Source organism: Grus americana, chromosome 3 (assembly GCF_028858705.1).
Source record: "Grus americana isolate bGruAme1 chromosome 3, bGruAme1.mat, whole genome shotgun sequence".
Classification (NCBI taxonomy): Eukaryota; Metazoa; Chordata; class Aves; order Gruiformes; family Gruidae; genus Grus; species Grus americana.
In genome coordinates this window covers 96,235,412-96,258,852 of record NC_072854.1, presented here as the reverse complement: position 1 = coordinate 96,258,852, position 23,441 = coordinate 96,235,412, and the positions used below count along the sequence as shown (strand labels likewise).

Sequence of the window (23,441 nt, the reverse complement as noted above, 5' to 3'; positions counted from 1 at the left end):
CATGCAGTTCAACAAGATTATTAGTTGTGGTGAAGGAGGAGAAATCAGCCCAAGAATAATGCTGTAGAGTTCTGAGTTCATTCACTTTCTAGATAATATCCAGTTCAAATTTACTTGTTTCTCAGAATGGGTTATGTGCTTGTTTTTCCTCAGCGGGTGTGTTCAGTGCTGGAGGAAGCAGAACACAAGCATTTCCACTCAGATATGACGAGTGCAAGAGGCTTAGAGAGCTGCCCAAAATACCATGTCTGCAGCAAAGATGTAACGCACCCTTCCCACAGTAGGGAATTGATGAGGGTGGAAGGGACATTGCTCTATTTACAGGGCCTATAGATTTTCTTTTCACGTTGCTGTGCACTGTGGAATCAAAGAGGAGGACTGAAATGTGAATCTCTTTCACAAGTACATTCTTCCTTCCTTGATACACAGGAACTGCAGATGCAGGGGGACAGGGCTGAAGCAGTTCTTTTGTCTCCCTGTTTTCTAATCCTTTCTCTGAAGATTACCCTGGCTCCAAGCCAGAACTGACCTTAAACAGAGTATAGGACTTGAACCTCAAACAATAGTAGTAGTAGTTAAAATCAACAACTTTAAAGCAGCCAGAATGGTATGTGGGATTGTATACTAAGTTTGTCACACACAAATCTTGCTACCAAAAGTGGGAGATAAAAGTGGGAAAAAATTTCTGTTCTATATCAACTTCCTTCGTTTTTAGTTTTTGAGATCTCATTAATAGGTACTCATTAAGATATTTGAATGAGGGGATAAAAACTTTCTCATCTGCTTTCTTAGCTAACAAACAAAATAGATATCATCTGTTTCAAAGTTACAGAATACCAGAGGCATCTTTTTCTAAAATTACACTTATTTTATGAACGTGCAACTTCAGGCAAGTATGTAACTGTCTTTGTATTTGTATTGCAAACTCATATGCAACCCTGCATTTATGGTATCTGTTGTTCATGTGTAAACACAATTTCTGTGTGTTTTAGGTAATGTTAGCTGAGCTAAAGGGAAAAGATGAAGTATACGCAGTGAAAGTCTTGAAGAAAGATGTCATACTTCAAGATGATGACGTGGACTGTACAATGACAGAAAAGAGAATTCTGGCATTAGCACGGAAACATCCATACCTAACACAACTTTATTGCTGCTTCCAGACAAAGGTAAGCTACATAAACCTTTTACCAGTTTGTGCCCAAGGAACAATAGTCACTATTTCCAGAATAAAGGACAGCAACATAAAAAGTACAGCAATATTTCAAAAATATTTCTGAGAAGTTTTTGGCATGTCAGCATTTCAGTAGTATTGAACAGGAGTACTGGCTGCTGTTAAATAGCATAAATACTATTACCTTCTAAGTACCAGGAGATGGCAGTAAATGAGTTAAAAAAATTTAAAAATAAAACCAAAACACATGCATAAAACACGGAAAAACTACTGAGGTGCCATTTTCTGGGTTTCTTCTGTACATTAATAGAACGTATCACTTATTGAATTGAGTACAAATGTTTTTAACATCCAATATTCAGAGTAAAAGTTCTAAAATAATGTTGTCAGAAAAGAGATTATGGCAGAACACTCATCTTTTCGGTTTTCTTGTGCTGTGCAGCATACAAAATGTTCAAAAAAGAAAAGAAATACGCATACTGCTGATCAAATAAGTTCCTATAGTGCTAATGCCAGTCATGCTTAAGGAGCAGGGAGAAGGAAAGGCCGAGTGAGCTGATAATGAGAGCCTCATCCTGTGGCATGTTCCTTCTTGGTAATTTTTCATACAGAATTCCTCTTCATAGCACATGTTTTGGATACGCTGCTTAAATGTAATATTTTAAATATTTATGTTAAATATTTGAATAGTGTAGTTGACTCTAGATCTGAATCCAGTCAAAATGCTTGAAACTAGTTGTGTTCACAGTATAGTTCTGGTTTTCATTTTTTAGTCCTGTATTTCTCTCTTGTCATTCAGCTGAGCTGACAATTTTTACCTGCTTGTCCAGAAAGTTTTATAGAAAACAAAAAAAAAACACCAAAAAACCCACAAGGTGAACCCATCTTGCAAATAGAATACCAATCAAATATAATTGAATTTACAGAAGCATCCTTTATTTTTTAAGTGCTTGATAAAGTGTTTACTATTCAAAGCACTAAGGCTTAAACTTTTGCCTGTTGAACTACATGTGCCATTCATTTCAGTGGGATGAGTTTTTGACCTGTAAGGAGTAAGTTTAGATGCTAGTGTATGTGTATGTTTTAAATAACACATTTGAAAATCAATCAACTTCCTTCAAACTTCTGGTTTGTTTGGGTTTTTTTCTTTCTTTAAGAGATTACATATGAGTATTAGAGTCGATGTAATGGAAAAGTTTGGCAGACTAAATGAATAATTAAATTAGCATATTGAACAAAATTAAGAATTACTAATGATGTGTATGAGTGTATGTGTGTGCATGTGTAAATACCTACCTAAATTCACATATTTTAACTAAAACTATGGCACAAATGAGCAATAATTATGTGTGTAGAATTACAGAAAAGCTGTGACTAAAGCAAAGTTGTCAGGAAAGATAAATAGGGCAGTGGGAAAGCCACAGGAAAATGGCTAGCATAGGTTCAAGATTATAATGTGCTCAAATATGCAAATAACAAACGTGTAATATGTTTATACAGTTCTGAAAATAGTGAAAATGCATTAGCATTTTATATGTTTTGAAGTTGACACAAAAAAATAGCCCAGGAAAGTATGTATACAATTTATGTCTACGGAGGATGCTTCATACATTCAGGCTTCCATTTCATTTGAATATATGTGTGAACATACTCTTTAAATGTTTTAACATATTATTTTAAAATCTATAACTAGACTTGAACGTAGCATTTTGAATGAAGAAAATGATAAAAAGATTGTACTCAGGTGAGCAATAAACTCTGTGAACTGAGAGGGACCTTCAGGACTAAGGCAGACCACACTCCCTGAAGTGGAAATAAATGTAATACCAGCCTGATGTGAATCATGTGGCAGAACATCAGTAAAGATCAGTTTTACATTAAGTGAATAATGGCAGAAGGTTCTCCTGCTACTTCTCTGGTTTCCTGGAGATTGTTTCCTTTTGTATTTCTCATCTGTTCTCCTCGCTTTTGTATCGTGCTTTCTGCCCTCCTCTCTGCTCTCCAAAGCCATTTGTCAAAGAACGATACTCAGAAATTCTTCTTACCATCTTTTCTCTTCCCACATCTCTCGACCAGAGAGAAACTGTAGTATGTGGCTTTGTTTGAACTCAGAGGAACAGATAGTTACATGATTTATAGTTGCTAGTCATAGGCTAGTGACTCTTTTCATACCACTAAAACTACCCGATCAAATTAAAAGTCCAACAGAAAAATTGGAGGGTTTTTTTGAATATGGCCTATGAACACTTTGCAAAAAACTCTTTGTAAAGAAACAAAAAACCAAAACACATGTAAAATCAAAAGCCATAAATCTGCTAAAGATATAAATTATCTACAAATGACAACAAATGTTAATGTACCAAGTAAATTAGTCACTGAATGATTTGCTCTGGTTCAGTGGAAAAACAGGTAGAAAAACTTGCTCGAACAAACATGGTCTGTGGTTAAAAAAGCTTTACTGAGACAAAGGCTATTGTACAATAGAGTTTAAAATGTGTTTTAACAGTAGTGTCTAGTTACTTACACTGCAATTGTATGTTGTGCCATGGCTGCTGTACTTTGCAGAACTGGTCCCTGAAGTGATCATGCTGGAACTAAATTTTACATTTCAAGTAGAGCTTATTTGTTGTATACACCCTGACTTAGTGGGAAGATTGACTCAGTGTTCATTGTCAAAGCACTCAGAGGTTGACTTTAGGTAATGAGATTACTTGCTTTGTTCCTCTTCCATAAAAATGTGAATGTATGAGTTTGATTTTATATATTGCAGTGTTTTCCTACAGTAATAAGGTGAAGACACTGCAGAAAAGTTGCCTAATACGCTTTTTACATGAGTATGCTTCAGTGTTTGTTTTTTACATGGTGCAGACTTTTCATTAGTATTGTTTACTAAATTATACTGTGGCTATCACAACAAGTAAGGGATCATATTTAAAATCATCTTGGAATTCAGAAATCATGCCAAATAATGGCTAATAACAGCATAACTTATGCATTAATACGGTTTTGGCCCTACATATCTGAATTTACTTTTAGCAGTCCCATCTAGCATCCTTATTTTAAAGGAATATTCTTGGTACTGGTATTTCTCATGTTCCTTCTTAATCCAAAAGCTAACTTTGATCAAACCCGTTTGCTTTAAGCCCATCAGAAAAATGAGCCTCCCCAAGAATCAACATTCTATATTAAAATTATATATATTCCAGTATTGTACTTCAGGGATCATTTTGTGGTCTCCTGCTGTGACCTGGCAGTCAAGAGAGCTAGGTTCTGTTCCAAAGCTTGGGATAGTGTGTGAAGCTGATATATGATGTTTTGTCTGCAATAGTTTGAGGTATGAACTCGGTAACCCAGTCCTACACATTAGAAATGAATGTAAAATCTATGGGCAGGACCTCAGCTCATGAGTGTTTTTACGTGGAAGGAGCTCAGATATTTTAGTGTAGCATATCTTACAAAACCGTGTCATAGTTGGATAGTATTTTTCAACACTCCTATACTATGGGAGCATTTCCCTTCTTGTTTTGCCAGAATATGGTCAATGCATCTATCAGTGTCTTCAGAAGTTTCGTTTCTGTTTTGCTTGTGGTCTGTCAGCTGGGATATAAATGAAGAATACTGCGTTCTGTATTTGGCACTTCCATAGCAAAACTTGTCCAGGGCCTAACATACAGGGTACAGAATTTTTGTAATAACTGACCTTTACTTATCATCATCTTTGATTTATTCAGGACTTCATTGTGTCCTTTATTGAGAAAATGTCAGCTTTTTTCAGGACTGCTGCTGTTTACATTCTTTTTTTACTCTTCCTCCTATCTTCTCTTTCTCTTCTATGTGCTGGTTCCTTGTGTTTTCAGCAAGGACTATCTTACCTGACAATAATGCTGGTGCCGCCCAATTCCTCCCTCCAGTGTCCTCTTCACTTCAACCTCATACCATGCTTCAGTGACCAACTATGGAACAGTATCAACATTAGGTTTTATTGGTAATGCTTCAGTTAGGTGGCTGGCAAAGAGGCATTAAGTATTTCTAGAGCTATTTTCCATGAAGACATTCTTGTATTTGTGATACTTTGTTCACAATTGGAAGAACTGTTCACAATTTCAGAACTGTGAAAACTGAAGTATTTTTTAATGGAAAGTTGAAATTCTACAGGAGAAAGGTATAACTAGCTTCACTCTATTCCTCCTGCACCTCTGTCAACTTTCTTCATAGTACTTAAAATTTTCTAAACCCCTACCCTATGAGATGCATACACATATATGTGCATGCCCTATAATTTATAATGAATTATTCTAATAAATACTTCAGAAATAAATTTTTTTTAAATATTTAAGATAGTGAAAGCTTTATTATGATAATTCACTATAAATTTAGAATACTAGAGAGCTACTGCTTTTAACTTCTACCATTTGCTATTTTATCCAACTTCTTGAAATAAGACAAATTTGGAACAAGTGCTCTCCTACTCTTTTCAGAGTACTGTGTTCAACAAAATTGCTTTGTACGCAGACATAGTAGAGAGTGCTGTTAGTACAGAACAACGTTCCTGTTGAATGATAGAGATGCATAACTTGTAAAGGACCTTTAGTCAGCATTATAGCTATTTCTATTAGAGAAAACAAGTAATTAAATAAAGGATAGAGAAAGTCAGTTACTACAGGTAAATCGTTAGACTTATCCCATCCATAAAATCTTTTTTTTTTTTCCGTACAGTTGTCTGTTCATAGCATAGTTCCTGAGCTGACCTGCAAGACCATTCCCTTCTTTCCTGTGTTTTGGTGTTGTAAGATTGAGATTAGCCGCATGACAGTGGCAGAACTGAAGGATGTCTAGGAATAGGCTGTAGCGACCCTATTATGACTATGATGATCCCTTAACTGTTACATTCTACCCGGTGGCTTGCTACTGGTTTATCCTAAATTGTAAGTACTGTGCTTCAGGTACTATTCCCTTCTGTGGATTTGCACTGTATCTAGCACTCTCTGGGTAATGCTAGAAGGCTGGCATTTATAAAGCTAAGATTTAAGAGATTTTGTTTGTTTCAGCTGTCATGATAATCCTTTGGGATTTTTGGCAAATCTCTGAACCTCCTTCTGCATCAGACCCCTCTGTAAAAACCAATAGTAATCAGTCCTCCTTCTGCTCATGGCTTGTCTTCAAATGTATCCAAGGAGGGTTTGCAAGTCCAGTAGTACAATATTATCACAATGTACAAGGATCAGTATGGAAAAGTGGAACATTGCAAAAGGTTTAAAATGGAGTTACATTTTTAAAATGACTTGTTTTGTTTGCGTAAGAAAATGTAAAACAGCAAAAGGAAAGAGAATCATACGCTTATCATGTCTTTAAGTCGTGTTTTCTAAGTTAATTTAAGAAGAATCACTGTAGTATGTGACCAAAACTATCTTTGGTACTGTAAAAGCAAGTCTTATTTCTCTTACACGTATTTGTACAAAAAAGTCAATGTATTCTGTAATATAATAGCTCAGAGGAGTGTCATTTATGATATACAGTGCAAATTAACCTAACTGACTAGCCACTGTTACATTCATCTGGGACTAATCAGAGCTTATAATCCATTTTATCTGGTATTCTTGTACTTTTGTTGCTAAGCAGCTAAAGCCATTATGCAGGTATTGCTATATGGGTGTAATCTGTTTAGCACAAGTTTGCATTGCCTTTTATTACTGATTAGTGTCAAATTAGAACTTTTTAGGGCCCAATTCTGTTCCTTATTATCCCTGCTTCAGTGGATTTGTACATGTGTGAGACAAAAGACAAAAATTAGCCTGTGTATTTTTAGCTACTTCAGTGCTAAAATATTTTAATACAATTTACATATAAAATTATTGACAAAGGTTTCTTAATGGTAAGTGTTACCTATGGTAAAAAGTGGAATAAAGTGGTAGGTAAGCATGGAACAATGTTATTTTTACTGTTTATATTCTGGTGTCTTTTTATATACATTTTTACATATTTATATTCAAACTCAATTTTAATATCTGATTTACCTGTATTGTTATGTACGCATATAAACAGAATATGTGCAATAGTACCTATTTTTAAATTCCCAGCTGGTTTCTACAGGCAGTTCATATCGTAAGAAATTAAAATGAAGTGATATTGACTATTCTTCAGAATATTTCCTGAAACACTAGAAGTTAGAGTGGTATCTGGTAATGTCTCGTCTATCATACAGTCAAAAAGTCATGTAAATACATGAAATTTTGGCAGAATAAGGTTTTTCAGAAATTTAGCTGCTGTGTGTGTTAAATTTAGATTTCCTGTTGACTGCTACACAGTACAAATGCATTGACCGTGATCATTGTATTGTCTAAAAGTAGACACTGTGGTCAAGAATAGTTGGAACGGTGAAGCTGATGGTTAAATACTGTAATCATTGTCTCTCACACACACAAGCCCCTGTTTCCAGCATGATGACCCGGTTTTGGGAAACTTGCTATTATGCTGCTCAGTTATTGCTAGCTGCTCTTGAAGGATTATTAAAGCCTGGTTAGGTCACTGAAGATTCATTGTTCACATTAGTCCTTTTAGTGTTAAACTTCAAGTCAGGCTATCAGTGCAGCCAGGCTCATCAAGGGCCCCTAGGAGAAATTACTCCTTCAGCATCAATCAGAAGAGTCTAAATGCTTCTCTTTCAGACAGGAAAGACTTTTATTTTGTGATGTAGCACCCAAACTGAACAGGACTCTTTCACACCCTCTCAAAGCTAGGGCTTGTTCCTAGTTTGCATGTATAAAAGTGAGTGCTGCAGCTGCAGCTCCACGGATTGCTTTGCTGTAACCAACTGAGGCCTCGACAACCCCGGGAATCGTCCTGAGTCAGCGTCTGTGGCCAGAATTCACTGTAGCTACCGTCATGAAATAGGTGAGGGCAAGCTGGAGTTTGTACTGATTTTATTTATCTTGGTCCTCATGCCTTCATATTAGGGTTTTAGAGTTAACTGTGCCAGTAGTTCACTGTGTTAGAAACATCTTAGTGTAGCCAAGCGTAAAATTCAACTTCAAGTTTTTAATCCTGATGTGATCATGTACAGACAGGAGGTTTTTAGGATAACAGGTGGAGCTATGGGCCTTTTAGGTACTGTTTTCATATCTCTTGGACAGAGTAGCTGGAACTACATATTGCACACTTTTCCTCTTGAGAGAAATGTGTTTCTCCAGTTGAGGCATGTTTGAGGGGCGGAATTTTCAGAATATCTACCAGATGCTTTGCCAGTAACTTTCCTGGCAAGTCTGTCTGTCTTGTACACCATGCTTTAGTAGACATCAGAGGAGACAGGAATATTGTCATCCAAACAGGGCAAAGGGGATAGCAGGCTTTGAACAAAACTGGAGTAGACCCATCCCATACTGGGTCCACAACATCTCAGTATAAGCTTTGCTCTATGGCTGGGTTAACATGCTAGTCGGTTCCTCATCTGGCATTCTTAATTGAACAACTTCTGTGGAAATGCAGTAGTGTTTCTCATCCAGCAGCATAATTGAACAATGCTGCTTTAAATGAAATCCTGCAGGTTAAGGCCGGATTGTGGCTTTGAGTTTAGTTTCATCTCGGGAGAGAGGAATGGGAAGGATAAGGGTAACCTGCCTGCTGGCAGCAGCCCTTGGAAGAAATGTGCCTGCTTGATTTGCAGCAGGATCTGTCACCCTGCAGCCATGTGCCATGACCCTCCTTTCTGTCCTTCCTCTGCACCTAGGTCTCGAGACCATCCTCACACCTGGTGTGGGATCCCCCTTTTGGAGAGTAGAGACCTGAGGACATGAGCAACATGAACCCACTGGCCCTTTGTCCTAGCACCCTTTGTGCCTTTTCTCATATTTTATAGCTGTAAAGAGGTATTCACATTTTGCCTCTAATGACTTCAATATAAAAATAAAACCTATCTTTAAAATAAGTGGAAACGTAATGCTCGCATGGGTAGCTATCGGGATGCCTCGTTTATGGTAGTTAACTGTTTTAAAAGCTTTTTAAAGAATGCCTGTTTTACCCAAGTGATTGTGGGAAAACATTTAATACTGTGTTTGTTAGGTGTTGCTCTTACAAGTAAACAACTAACACCCCCCAAAGGAAGAGTCAGGAAAAAGGAAACTGCATATAAAATTTGATTCTTCTGCAGCTTCTTTTCTAAATGCAGGAAATGATTCTCTTTGGAATTCATTTGGGGACTTTAATAGAATTTTTTTTTTTTTTGTAGCAACAGTAAGCTTAGTAAATGATAATTGTACACGAGAGAATTTCACCATGGGAAAGAAGCAGAATTTACAAAACATTTGGGTTTGCATCTTTAGTAAAATTTTCATTGCTTTTTTTAGCATGTACACAGAGTAATTTTAGATTTGGCATAACATGTCTTCTGCGCTATATGCCATGTGTGAGGTGGACCAAACTTGAGTAGGGTAGTATCTCTTCTTGAAACCACACCATCAGATTATTTTTATACTGTTACTGAGTGTGTGAGAAGATTTAAGGGAATCCAGTTTATACCATTTTTTCTCAGTTGTGCTTGAGTACTTTTAGCAGAAACACGCATACTTTTTTGATGGCAGCAGGGTTTAATCTTGCCTAACTGCTGTGGGCTAAGAATAGTGATGCCCAGCCTACAGTCTCATGCTTGTGTGTGGGGAAGCATTGTAGAGAGCTGCTTTGTACTCCCAGGTAAGATGAGCCCAAGGCCATTCTGTAAGCTGAGAAGTATCCAGTGCATTGTTTATCTCCTTAAAAAAGATGACAAGGAAGGTGATCCTTGATATCAACTTAACGGTTAAGAGTAGTGTCTCTCTGGAGGAGAGTGAGTGGTTCTCACGTGTGGGCCTGTGAGTCCGCAGTGTCTCTACACTAGGGCTGAAATTGCTGCATAAAGGGTAAGCACAACTTCCATTAATAGTAAGAAACAGTAAATGTAGATTTATAAAACACGTACATGTAAACTGTATCTCATAATTAATGCTTTCTGTTCTCTTCTAGTAAACTAATCAGTCATTAAAAAGTAATTGTTCAGAACTAAGGAAACCTGAATAATAAAGAGTCCTTTCAAGTCCTGGCTGTGCTTATTAATAGAGTAGTTAATAGGAATGCAAAGACTGTTTACAACTGGGAGACCATGACTGTGAACATTAGGTTTTGGACTCTGCTATTTCATCTTAAAGCTAATGGCTATGAACTACTGTGAAACACACTTCTTTTTCCATTCTCCACTTTCCATGTCTGCAAATGTGCATAATCACCTTTAAATGAGACTGAAAAGAGGGAAAGGGCTCTGAGATTTAGTTAATGTTCCTTTCATAGTAAGTAGATTCTAATTATTACTGAAGCATGAATTATTTATATTGTGATCTCAGAATATATTCCATTAGCATATCTGTTATATTATAAAACTAGTATAAAACAGTGTTTTAAATTATTTCCCAAAGGGAAATCTTCTGCTTAATTTGCTCACAGTCTTTCTCTTCCTACAGTGCGTATCATAAATATTTTACTTTTCCTGCATTGGGTGTACTAATCCATCCCTTCCTGCATCACACAGTGTATTTAATAACTGTAAGTCTCTTTCCCATGCACAGTGACTCCCTGTGTGTAAGGTTAGCTTTGTTGCGATCAGACCACTAGATCCTCTAAGGATTAATGAGGTTTCATCGGAATGGTATGACTCTTAAAAATAATAATCATCCAATGACACTACTTTAAATAATTTAAATAATAGCAGTAGCTATGCTGGAAAAAAATCTTTCTTCTTTTAAAGGTAGTACAGTATGAAGGAACTGAGTGTTCGTGGAAGGCACTCTGAAGGTTAGCTTACAAACTTAGCTGCTTCAATTCTGTATGGAATAATATCAGATAGTAGAAAGTCTGCATATTTCCATAGACTAATTTTTAAGTTGTGACCTAGAGCGGCCACCCCATTTTATCCTCGATACCTCCAAGAAAGACCCAGTTACTGTTCTTCCTTTCAGAGTATGTATACCTTGCCAGGTACACAAGAAGAAAAATCGTCCTTTTAGGTACTTAACTTTCCATTCAGCTGATAAAAGGATGAAAGGGATCCATTTCATAATCTTCTATAAATAAGTTTTTCCAAAAAGCTTTGCAGAATCACACAAGATAAGTAAATTCAAATACTGAAATTGATAAGTGGATTCCTGAAAAGTTGATGGTGGTACTTATTTTCTCTTTTCTATCCTCAGAAACCCAATATTAATACAATCATGCAAAATTCTGCCCCTTAAAACTGCTTCCGGAATTGTAAAAAAACCCTATGTCCTGAAGATAAGACGCGCTATTTTCTTCTGTGCTGCTTTACTCATTTTAGAGGGTTTGGATGGCTTAAATGATGGCAGAATTTTGGACAGTGTTTCCTGTTGTCTGACTAATTTATACTTGTGAATTGCCAGGGTTTTCAGCTGTGTGAAGCATATGCTTTGCCAAAAATTAATCATGTTCTGGAAACAGGAAAGTATGGAAAATAAAGTAGATACAATTAATGCTTTTAAAGGTCACTGTTGCATTTATAGAACTACAGAAATCCAGACAGTGAGGAGAGGTGTATGAATAATGACTTTCAATAGGTATTGAAAAAGCCTGGCTCAGGTAGCTCATGTTTATCATATAGAACAAAAAAAAAATCAGTGCGTGGTGCTTACACAGATCAATGGATATTTATAAAGAGCTTCATATTCAGGAACGGTTACGAAAATGTGTTGAACAGAGAACATTATATGTACACTAGGGATTTTGCATATATTTATCAGTTTTCATTAATTCTGTGTGCTCGTGTAATTTTTCTCTTGAAACGTGAATTTTTAATCTCTTTCTAGATTCCTTTCATCCTCTTTTGGAAAGCTAATTTATGCAAAGGGCCAAAGAAAAGGCAATGCCAGGCTCTGATCTCATGAGAGATTTGTTTGGCCCAGTATCCTGTCTCTAGCTGTGCCACAGCAGATACCCAGGAAGAATGTAGGCACAGGGTAAAGCATATCATGACATTTTTCAGAATACTATCCCAATATCAAGAGATTGATGACTTGGGCATTTCCTGAGCCAAAGGTGGTGGTTTTGTATATAATGAGGTGGCATCTTTGCACATAATATTGTTTGTGGGAAGTGTTAAAAGCAAGAAACTCTTTAGAAACGTAACTGTTGGACAGCACTGTGCTCTGTTCTCCACCCTGGAGTGGAGAAATCCTCTTGATACCACATCTGCAAACAGACAACCCTATAGTGCAGTATAAATATTTATAGCATTTCTTTTTAACCATATTTCTGAAAGTAGTGTCTATGCCATTAAAAATCTGCAAACTGATGTAGCTGCACTATTTCTCCATCATCTTCTACAACAGTGAAATAATGTGTCTGATCACCTGAAAATAGCAGCTGAACAAACTGAGGTTTCTCAGAAAAAAATAGGATTCCCTACAGGTGTTTTCATATGTGTTTCTGTAATGTATTGTTATGCATACATTAGATACAAAAAGTATTACATGCTGTATTACGGGTAAATAGTACATAATAAATCTGATAAATAGTTCTCAAGTTACGTTTTCCATTATTAAAAGCTAAGGTACTGGAAGAAATAGATAAGCGTTACAGTATCTCATGCTTTCCCATCAGGAACGTAAGCAGCGAACCACAGCTGGCAATGTCATGCCAGAGCCAAAAGGGCATCATGCATAATGCATTAGACTTAATTAAGAAGCATGCCAAAGAGTGATGCCATCCTCTTTTCCTCTTTCAGATTTTCGGTCTGCAGTGTTCTTTTGTTGAATTTCTAAAGCGGAAATGAAATAAAGGTTATTTTAAACTTATTTCAGCCACTTTTTAGCACATATATCTGAGCATTTCTTAAAAGGTAGGGTATAGACAGCTTTCAGAAATGAGAATAGCTGTTGGATATATTGGTGAGTATAACCCATGGATTCATTTATGGACCCATACAGTAGGAGAACAAGTTCTAAAAGAGAAGTTAATTAGCTGCTTTGGACATCCAAGAAGTCTCACTTGTTGTATTTTTAGACAGTCAAAGAGTAAAAGCGAAATAAAGTTTGGGCAGGAAAAAGTGCTGTCTTCAGGGACTTGAAATTCAGTATAGCCCCGTGGTGTATTTAACTCCTGGAAAGTATACTTTGGTTGCATTCAGATGTGAGAAACTTGGTGGTCATGTTGCTGAGATCTCATTCATGCAGGCTTGTGCCACATGTTCGCTTTGTGCGCTGCATATATAAACATCCCCTTTGGGCTTGCAGTATTCAAGAGCAAGTCCCTTAATGGCAACTGCTGTATTGCAGCAGCATAGGAAAGGAAGCTTGCAGAGCTTTTCTAGCATAACGAGAAAGAGGAAGATCATATCTAATGAGGTTTCTGGATCAGAAATAAGGGAGTTTTAGATAGGAATCTGAATTTAGAGAGGCTTAAACTCACCAAACCTCTGAACTTTTGGAAATTTGCCATGAATCTGTGGGAAAAGTTAAGAAAGAATTGTTGCTGGGTGATATGCCCGAGGAGATTAACTGCTTTCCACAGTGCAGTTCAATGTGGTATTATTATATAAAACACTCGAAGTGGTTCAAATATCCCTTAGGCTAACATGTAATCTCAGCCACATGTGTAACCCAATATCTGAGTATTGTTTCACTCTGCTTTTTAACTGGATTTAGACTGATGATTTGGGTCTACGAAGCCACGGGCAGCTCCCTAGAACCTAAAATATCACCAAGTTCAGGATTTGATACACAATACAGACTTCATTAAAATTCATTAACCATTATCTAATTGCACAGTTAACATCATTCTGCAAATAGCATTGACAGAAAGGAGGTTTATTTACTGGCCTTGTCCAGGGAAAAGTAATGTTTTATCCATTAGTAGTATGTTGTTTTTAAAGTTGTTTACATTCTTTGAGGAAATGCGGAAGCTACTGCTTGAAGAGGTTAGAGGACATATGAGTTTATGGGTTCTTTTTGAAAATATTCTTGAAGTGAATGCTAAGTTACATTATTCAAGTAACAGACAGCCGAGAGAACATTGTGTCTTGGCAAACTGAATTTACTGTGTTACATTTGAATAAAGAAATCTAAACTATGAAAAAAAAGTTCCCAGATCTTATCATGATACAGTGAAGAATTATACCAGGTTTTTGGTCCTACCCACAAGTTTTGTTTGCAAGTTACTGTCTTTGTCAAATTACTGATGGTCTCAGAAAGATACACAGACTACAAATAAAATTGAGGGTTTAAGCAGAACGCTTAGAATGTTAAAAACATGATAATCTGCTAATGAAAAATTCTGGGGTTTTTAATTATTTTTTCTTCTTTTTCCCTGCAAGGGTAGATGTCTGTTAATTTAACAAGTTGCAATTTGTGATCTTTCCTTAAAGTTCTCCTTTGAATTATGTAAGTTGTTGTCCCATAGAAACCTTAGGTTATAAACTTCAAAGGAGTCTCATGAAGCCTCGAGGTGAAAGTAGGGGAAAATTTCAAAAAGACCTTCTCTCTCCTATGGATCTAAAGACATGGGAAATTGTGTCAGTACAACTGAAGTCTGCTTTGAAATGCTGGGTTAGCATGACCTCAAAGTACCGAATGGGAAGCTTCCAATCACTGGTGTACTTACTGAATCACAGAGTGATTCATGCAAATTGTTACCACTGCTCTTTTGTTCCTAATTCCAGAGAACATTTTTTAATGATTAATATACTTTTTCTTAGAATGAAATATTGCACTGGGCCAAGGTTATAGCATGTTTTATTCCCTGAACATGTTTGAGTCCAGGAATAGTTGTAGAAATGCAATGTGAAACCACTGGGGCAAATATAAACTACGAGTTCAACATTTTGTAATCTTAAAGCCAGAAATATATCCCACTGATGTTCTTTTTCTCCTAAAATATGAGATTTCTTTCTAATTCTTGTTAGTTACTAGACAGATTGCATCCTTTTGCTTATCCTGCTTGCTGTGTTGGTCTGACAGATCAAGTCTTGTGGCCAGAGTGCGGGTTTTGATCTTGAACTAAGATTAAAACTTTGCCCTCTCTTTGCCTTGTTTTCAAGATACTGATGGCTCTGAACAAGAAGCTGTTCATATATCATGTTCTTCGATATACCGAAAAGCTTTGCTGCTTCAGGGACAGAACACCCCACAACTTGAGGTTTAAAGCCTAAAATAATTGAAATTAGAAAAATAAATACAATCATGCTTCTCTCTGATACACAGAGTAAAATCAGTTAATTTATAATGAAAAGAAAGGTAACTTTTTTTGAGAGCTCAAACTTAAATACATCTGTCTACCAGAAAGAAGAGAGAGATATACTATGCGTCAGCGATCATAGATACAGCTACTCATTTTTTTAGAAATTCAGCAAATACCTATTATGGGTGGTCTTTTAAAATTTTTAGTTGCAATCCTGTTTGCATTATCCAAAGAGAATGCATTATTCATGCATTATTTAAGGAAAGACATTTTGCCTTAACTTTACATATGTAGTGGGAAAAAAAAAAATCCTGAAAGGAATTTTCCGTATCTTCTCAAACTATTATGAAATTTCCATTGCTCCACTGTTCATAAATACCATTGACTTTTTCATAACTGATGCTTGTAATCTCACCGAGCCACTGGCTGTTTCTGCTTATTTTCTTAATTTAAAAAGCCGTTGAACCTACTTTAAAACTTGCTGGCGTAACACACACGGAATGGGATTTTTGACAGGTAAGCAACACAACTGAGTGTATTGACATTCTTCATTTTTACTTACTGTTTATCAAAACCTGTACTTGTTTTTGCATGTTTTTAATCTTTTTATATTCTTCATAGTCGCTCTTGATATTGAGAAAAGGGTACTGAAAGCTCTGTCTTTAAAGTCTTAAAAACTGAAGTTCATGTCGTCATCACTGTTTGCATGGAACAATTAAGTGAAGCTTAAAAGTTGTAACTGAAATTGTGATTTGATCCAGACCTCATAAAAGTTATTTTGCTTTTGATCAGGCTCATAATGATGAAAGTGAGATACTGTGTCATGGCATAGTATAGATTTTAGGAATGTTTCATGACATTTGACTGCTGCAGTCTGTCATCTGATGAGAATGTTTGTGGAAAGATTACGGAAAATCTGCTCAGTCCGTATGTGACAGCCAGGTATAAGTCATTGAAAACTTTTTTCAGGATATTGCCCAATTTGTGTGGGGTGGGGGAATTGGGTTTTGTTTGTTTTAATAGTGACTGCATTTAATTCGATGAAGCTGAAAAAGTGAAATTAACTATTGAGGGCTGAAAAATGAAAAATAAACAGTTTGAATCTGTTTGTACAAAACCAAAACAGCGGTGTTTTATTCCAGGCCATTTGAACATTGACCAATGAATAATGCTGTTTCATGATACGTGCACACCGATCTGAGACCGTGGTGCTGCTGCTGGCAGATGAGGACGTCTTCCCCTCTGCTCCCTCTTGCCGGGCCTGCCCCATCTTTCCATTGTATCTCTTCCAGTGAGCCCTTGCGTGGGTGAATTGGATCAGTTTGCTGGTAGAGCTGAAAACTAAAGTTGCAAAAAATAATCTGCGTGTCAGTGAGCAGCCCTAACCTGCCTGGCCCTCGCTGGTGCCTGAGAGGCAGCAAATGGGAAGGGGGCTGTTGCTCTCCTCAGCAGCAGTTCAGTGGTGGGACAGTAAGCCAGCTGTGAAATCCCATGCAGCCCTGCCTGTCCAGACAGCAAGGGATTTCCTTCTTAAAAGAGTGATAAGAAAATTTGAACTGCAGGTTTTTTACATTGATGTTTTGTGGCTGTAATCACCTTAGATATGATCCTAAACTCTTTATTCTCATGATTGCTATTAAGTTGCTCATGAGAATGGAAAACAAGATTTGTGGATCAGTTTTGATCCTTTTGAAGATAATGGTTATATTCCCACTGACTTCAGAAGGGTCAGAAACATTAGCCTTCCTCTTTTTTTTTTTTGCCATGACCAGAAGTACGTATTGCAGATGAGATGTGTCATTTTGTCATCTGTTAGAAATTCAGCTTTTGGCACTGCAAATATGTGAGCAGCATGTGCAATTGCTATTTGGTTTCTGGGTTTGGGGTTTTTCTTAATTTTGTTTGTTATTAGTTCTAGTGTTTATAGCCAGTGAAACCTCCAGTAGTAGTTGTTATACTTAAATTAATTATACTTTTAAGGTGACATGCCATAATTTTTCCATGTCCATCTTTGGAAGTAATTATTTCACTTCTGTACAGTATTAGATTATGTGGATTAGACGGTATGTTACCTATGCAGTAGAGAACTTATAAAGGTTGATCCCAAATGGAATGTAAAATATCCGAATGTGGATTTTTAAAGGACATGAAAAAAAAAATTGGCCAGTAGGTTACTGTATATCAAATGCAGCACTTGGAAAACAGCTAGAGATTGCAGAGCGTTTGTATAATAAAGTACACTGGTGTTGCCACTCTCCAGACACATCGATCTTTCAGGAACTTGCACATCCTTGTGTATTCTCCTTTCTTCAGGCAATTTTGTCTGAACTTTCTCAAATATCCGCTGTGACTGCCTGTCACTATCTTCTCGCAGGACTGTGAGCTCTCTAGGCAGGATCAGCCCCGCTCCCTGACTGCTGCTCTGCTTAGCGTCACTGCCAAGCACATGGCTGCTGGTTTGAAGTCTGCAATCTTGACGTCCTGTGTTTGAACAAGGCCTGGCTCGGATAGATAGGTACAAGTCTTAACCTGCTGGCTACACTTTGTGCCTTACCCACTGTTACAGGAGTTTTGGGGATGAAATGGATAAAATAGGAAGGGCTAATAGACGAAATGACATGAAAGTCATGTACAAGTCAGTTTGCCGTTGCTATTTTGATTGTATTTCATGAGGTGTTTTCTTGTATGTCTTGAAACCCCATTGACTGAGTATTCGTACACACTTTTGACTACTTTTTGAAACAGTTTCTGCTTCCTATTCTAAATCAGAAAAGAGGATGCAGGACAGTATGTTTCAGGAGACAGAAGGAGGTTAGTCTGTCACTGTTCTTCTGGCCAAACCATGTCCACAAAACATTTGCAGGAATATGTTTGTCTGTTCATGCACCCAAAGCACATACACTTTTGCTAGAATATATTTCTATCCCAGTTGTTCCAGCTTCCCCTATGTACAAGTTAGTTATTTTCATAATAATTTCTTTAATATGTCTACTATAATTTTAAAACTTTTCCATCTGTTTAAGGAAGTTTGCCTTTTAAATTTGTTCCAACTGTCCAAAAAATCTTGGCTTGCTTCTTGAGTTGATTTGAGTTTTCTTATATTCTTTGTGATTAAAACCGCATTCACATTACAGATGAAAGCTAGATCTGTTGCAGTGATTTTAAACATGCGTTCTACTTAAATTCATTAATATGTACTAATAGAAGAATTATTTTTTTTTTTACATTCCTATATGACTTAAGACTAGAGAAACAGTTCAAATCCCACATAAAAATGCTTTGTACTGCAAAAAAATACATTGACATTCATTGACACTGGGAAAAAGAATGCTGGTGTTGAAGGCTTATGACTGATGATACATGGCAATGATACCTGCTGGTCATCATCTAGCAAGAGGAGGGTCACAACAGATGTCCATGTGGTTACTTTTCTGTGTTATAACACAGTCACAGTTTTAGTGCAGAGAGAAATTATCTGTGTGAAGAGAAATACATAGGAGTATATTATATTGGTAAGCTGTTTCTATCTATCTTTCAACAGATCGATATGAAAAGGCTCTTTTTGCTGTAAACCAACACTATACTTGCTGGAGGCTCAGTGACTTTATTTTTCTTCCACTTTTCAAACCACAGAGTCTTTGAGCTTTCTATTTCCGACACTTCCGTGTGCTAAAATAAATATTAAGCTCTATCTTCAGACAGCTTTCAAGATCTATGAAACTATTGATTTACCAAGATTTAGAGATGGATTAGGTCCTGTGTACATCCACATTATCTCTGTCAAGAGTTCTTAAAAAAAAAAAAATCCCTAAGAATTCCAGTAAATTTCTTACATCTTCAGCTAGGTATGTCCTTTCGTGTAGTACTTTAAATCTAGAAACAGCACAGAGATTTTGAGTCAGGCTTGTTACTAGCAATTTTTTGGGTTGGGGTTTTTTTGTGGGGTTTTTTTGTGTTTGGTTGGGTTTTTTTAACGTATGCACCAGTACTCTTGCTGACCTCCATTAAAGGTGTTTGTTAAGTGCAAAATTTTGTCCTAGAGGTTGAACTGTGTGTGGTTTAAAGAAAAAAAGTCTAGGTTTGCACTTTTAATGACCCAAACTTTCATTCATCATAGAATTCTGCACTTAATCTGTTCTAGGATCTCTGCCATAATCTTATCGCTTTAATTATAGTCCCCAAAAATGCAAAAAATGTTATATAACTCTTTCTGAACTTGTTTGGACTTCTTATAGACATGCTTATGTGGCAGGAAAAACATTATGCAGTCCAACAGTGGCATAGGGGAAAAGTCATGCAAGCAACAATTGGGATCTTATTTTCTAAAAAGAAACTTCTAGAGATGTAGCATTGACAAGAAATACATTCTGAAACATTAAACATTAAATCCAAAAGAATAGTTTCATTACAGCTCTCTGAAAAACGTAGATTTCCAAAGACTGGAGTTGAGTAAATTTGAATTCATCAAATTGAAGTTATTGCAAACTTTCTGGTTTTTCTTATGAACTCAGATTCTAACAGATTAAAAAGGTGTGCCATAAAATTGCTTGCATCATCTTCTATCTGTAATTTAGAAAGCTGTCATTTCATTGTTTTCATATAGAACTGAAATCTATTTGGGATTTATGCATGTTGTAAAAATCTAGGCCTGTAGGGGTTACCCAGCTAGAATCAGAATTACTTTCTGCCTTTTCACATTGTATAGGGTGTCTACATTTCCTTTCGTGGGGTCCCTGAAAGGAGTGATTTTTAAAATAGTGGAAAAATTAAACCATTCCTACATATTCTTGCCTGTGCTGAGGAAACCAGTTACAAGTTTGTCATTAATGTTGTCATAATTATAAAGCTAAAGGCAAGAAAAAAAAGAGGAACTTTTTTATTTTCAGGTAACATATCCTTTTTGTGTGCGTGTGTAGATTAAAGGTTTTTAAGGGCGTTTTTGTAAGAGCTACTGACATTTTTAATTGTTCATTCACTCTGTTTCTAAGTTCCCTTGTTTACTTGTGCATGCTTTTTCAGTACCTTCAGACTCGATTTTATTTTAAGTCTGTCATATTTTAATACTTTTTTTAAAAAATGTCAAATAACAGGTCATGTAATCATAGTAAAATTTAGGCTTAGAAGGGAGCACTCCACCTGTCACGCACATGTGTGCACACACACATACACACACGCACAGGGAAAGCAGGGTCAGTTTGATCAGTCTGCCCTGAGCTGCAAGGTCTCTCACCTTGGTAGTGCAAGCAAATCTCAATGTGACAGTAAGGCAGGGCATTCGCAAGAACTCAAACTCATTTGGTGGGAGCATAATAAAAGCAGTTTCTGCAGGGTTAGCCTCGTGAATAGTCCACTGTGTGTTAAAGTGTTAGGAGAAATTCCATCATGTATCAGAAACATGTTGGCTGTTGAATAATTTCATGGAAGTGGTATGTAGCTGTACATATTTGTGGGTAGAGACAAGAGAGTGGCAAAATGCAAGTGTTGTATAAGCATTTTTACTGATGTTCAGGCAATCAAAATTATTGGAAAATACAGCATATATGTTGGACCAGAGCAATCATTCTTGGTGAATAGCACATATGTTTTATAACTTGAGAAATTGTCTAGACTCAAAGAATTTGAATGTCAAAGCTGCCATTAAGCCACCACTATTATCTAACTATGTCACATTAATTCATAACTCTTGTAAAATCTGTTCTATGAACTCCACATCTGTAATGTACAGGACGCGAAAGTTGTTGATGTTTAGGAACAACCTGCTTGAATGGCTATATTGGGGTTTTTTTAGTAAATCTCCAGACTTCCAGTTCTTGCATGTTTTGTCTTTGAAGCTTTTGGATTACAGTCAAGAATAATCTGGGCATTTTGAGAGGTACGTCTCATTTTCATTTTGATAGTGGGGAATTGCTTGTGTAAATTCTTGGATTTAGTGGTTGCCACGTCAGAGTTTTACTTGAAGATCATAATAATACAGAAAGTCATTGTTTTATTTCCCATTTGTTAGAACTGTAAAAGTCACCCACATGAAATTGGTGATAGTGAATGTCTGCAGTACCAGTCACATCCCTGTATCGCTAACAGAGTCTGCCAAAGGAGCCTGGGGGCTTCCACAGTTCTCCCAGGAGCAGGGGACTCTCCTGGCCAGTTCTCCAATTGCCCTTCAGTTTGTAATCCTTTTTCCATTAGTGGTCGTTGTCTGTCCTAGAAGAGGCTCCATTCAAAGTGTAAAACCCTGTGTGTACAGTTGGCAATCTCCTCTAAAATGGATTTTTAAGAACTTCGCTTGGACAAGGACTGTCAGGAGTTTGGCTGCTACTTTCAGACTGCAAAGATCATCTTCATTTATTTTTAGAATGTATGTACACTTTATCTTCTCATATCAGGACTATTTCTTACCAGGCAATCTCTCACTTAGTATTTTTAATTTGTTTTTTCTTGGAATATGTAAGGGTAACATGTAGTAGCAATATCTGGGGAGATCACTCAGGAGTTTGAGTTTCTAGCTAACACCTGCATCTGAATTACTGCCTCTGAGTGGAGAGTGACTTCTGAGCCCTCCAAAGCTGCTGGAGCATTCATTTTGGTCCCCTCCACCCCGGCTTTTTTTTCTTCTATTTTTGATAGGCCTAAAATAAATATTGCCGAGGTATCCAAGAATCCTTGGGGGGATGGGGGGACAGTTTCTCTGAGTGTATCTCCTTACATGGCCCTTATCACAATAGAGCTTGTGCTAAACATTCCTATGAGGCAGTGTCATGATATTTAATTGCTTTTTTATTTCTTATTTTTATTTCTTATTTCAATTTTTGCAACACTTTGAAATTGCTCAAACCCTCAGTTTTTCTGCGGCAACAAGTTTAGAGGAGAAGAAGGGATTCCAGCCATGAATAGCTCCAAGAAAATATGCTGGCATACAACGTATCTTATATAAGTCGGATTTTTTTTTCTTCCTCCCTTTTCTGCCCAGCCCCTTTTCTGTGTTAGTCAAGGCCTTTGTTATAGCAATAGCCCAGCTGGATGCTACTTCCTCTGCTTAAGTGAAGTTGAAGAAACCAGCTGCTGCTTAAAAGAAAACTGCTTATTGTTAAGTTCCCCTTCTTCCCCCTGCCAAGGTTAAACATGTCCCTTCTCCGTCAGCACCTCCAATGTAATGTGTCCCTAGATATTGTGGGGCACGCCTTCACGGATATAAACCTAGTCTTTACCACGTTACCTGCTGACAAGGCAAAAAGATAGACAACAGTTTCTAAAGTTGACTTAATGCTAGCCAGCCACGCCAAGATGGGTTTCCCTTCCTTTAGAGGATTTTTCCTATCCTCAGAGTAGTGCAAGGTGAAATTCTGGCTCTGTGGAAGTCATTGAGAACTTTTAGGAAGATGTTCATTTCAGTTTTCTTACCCTGCCTGACTCTCTTCAGCACTATTGTAAGGAGCAGTATTTTTCCCGCTTCTTTATAAGCCTCTTAACGTTCTGAATAAAATCTTGTACTTTGAAACTTTCAATACAAGAATTTGCATGATAGTTCCCCAAGACTTTTTAGTCCAGTGATTCACTCACACTTACACCCAGTAGGAAGTGATTGGCAAAGAATACATTAATATCTTCATCTATATGCAAAAAGCTACTTTTAAAGAAACTGATCACCAAAACCTTTAAATGTTTAGCTTAGAAACAAGAGCTCTATAACTTCTCCTCAAAAGCGTATCACGGAACAGTGAGGTAAAGTCATATAGCCAAACACTCAGAAGTTGAGGAAAATTCACTACTGTACTGAGATTTCGTGTAAAATTCAGCTTTCTGAGTATTCAGTATGATGCAGTCCTTAATTCCATGATTGCCTACATTTTTATCCCAGACCATTGCTGTAGTAAAAGAGAAGGTGTCTCTTTTCCCTGTGATAATCACTGCTATGCCTTGTTTAAGTACCGAGTATAAACCTTATGCTGATTTATTTCCCAGGCTGCGTATATACGATTCTTTTACCCTGCTGCCTGAATGCTTCGCAAAACAACAAACAGGGTACCCCATGGGAGCGGCTCAGACTGCTATGACCATTTTACAGCTG

The 23,441-nt window shown here is 36.9% G+C and overlaps 1 protein-coding gene across 1 annotated transcript in view; it reads left to right on the top strand.

The window, feature by feature from the left end:
• Nucleotides 1–23,441, top strand: part of PRKCE (protein kinase C epsilon) — a 300,404-nt gene that overhangs the window by 197,177 nt on the left and 79,786 nt on the right. Inside the window, exon 10 of the mRNA XM_054820708.1 lies at nt 993–1,166. Within this exon, the coding sequence (XP_054676683.1) occupies nt 993–1,166 (174 nt within the window). The remainder of the gene's footprint in view (nt 1–992; nt 1,167–23,441) is intronic.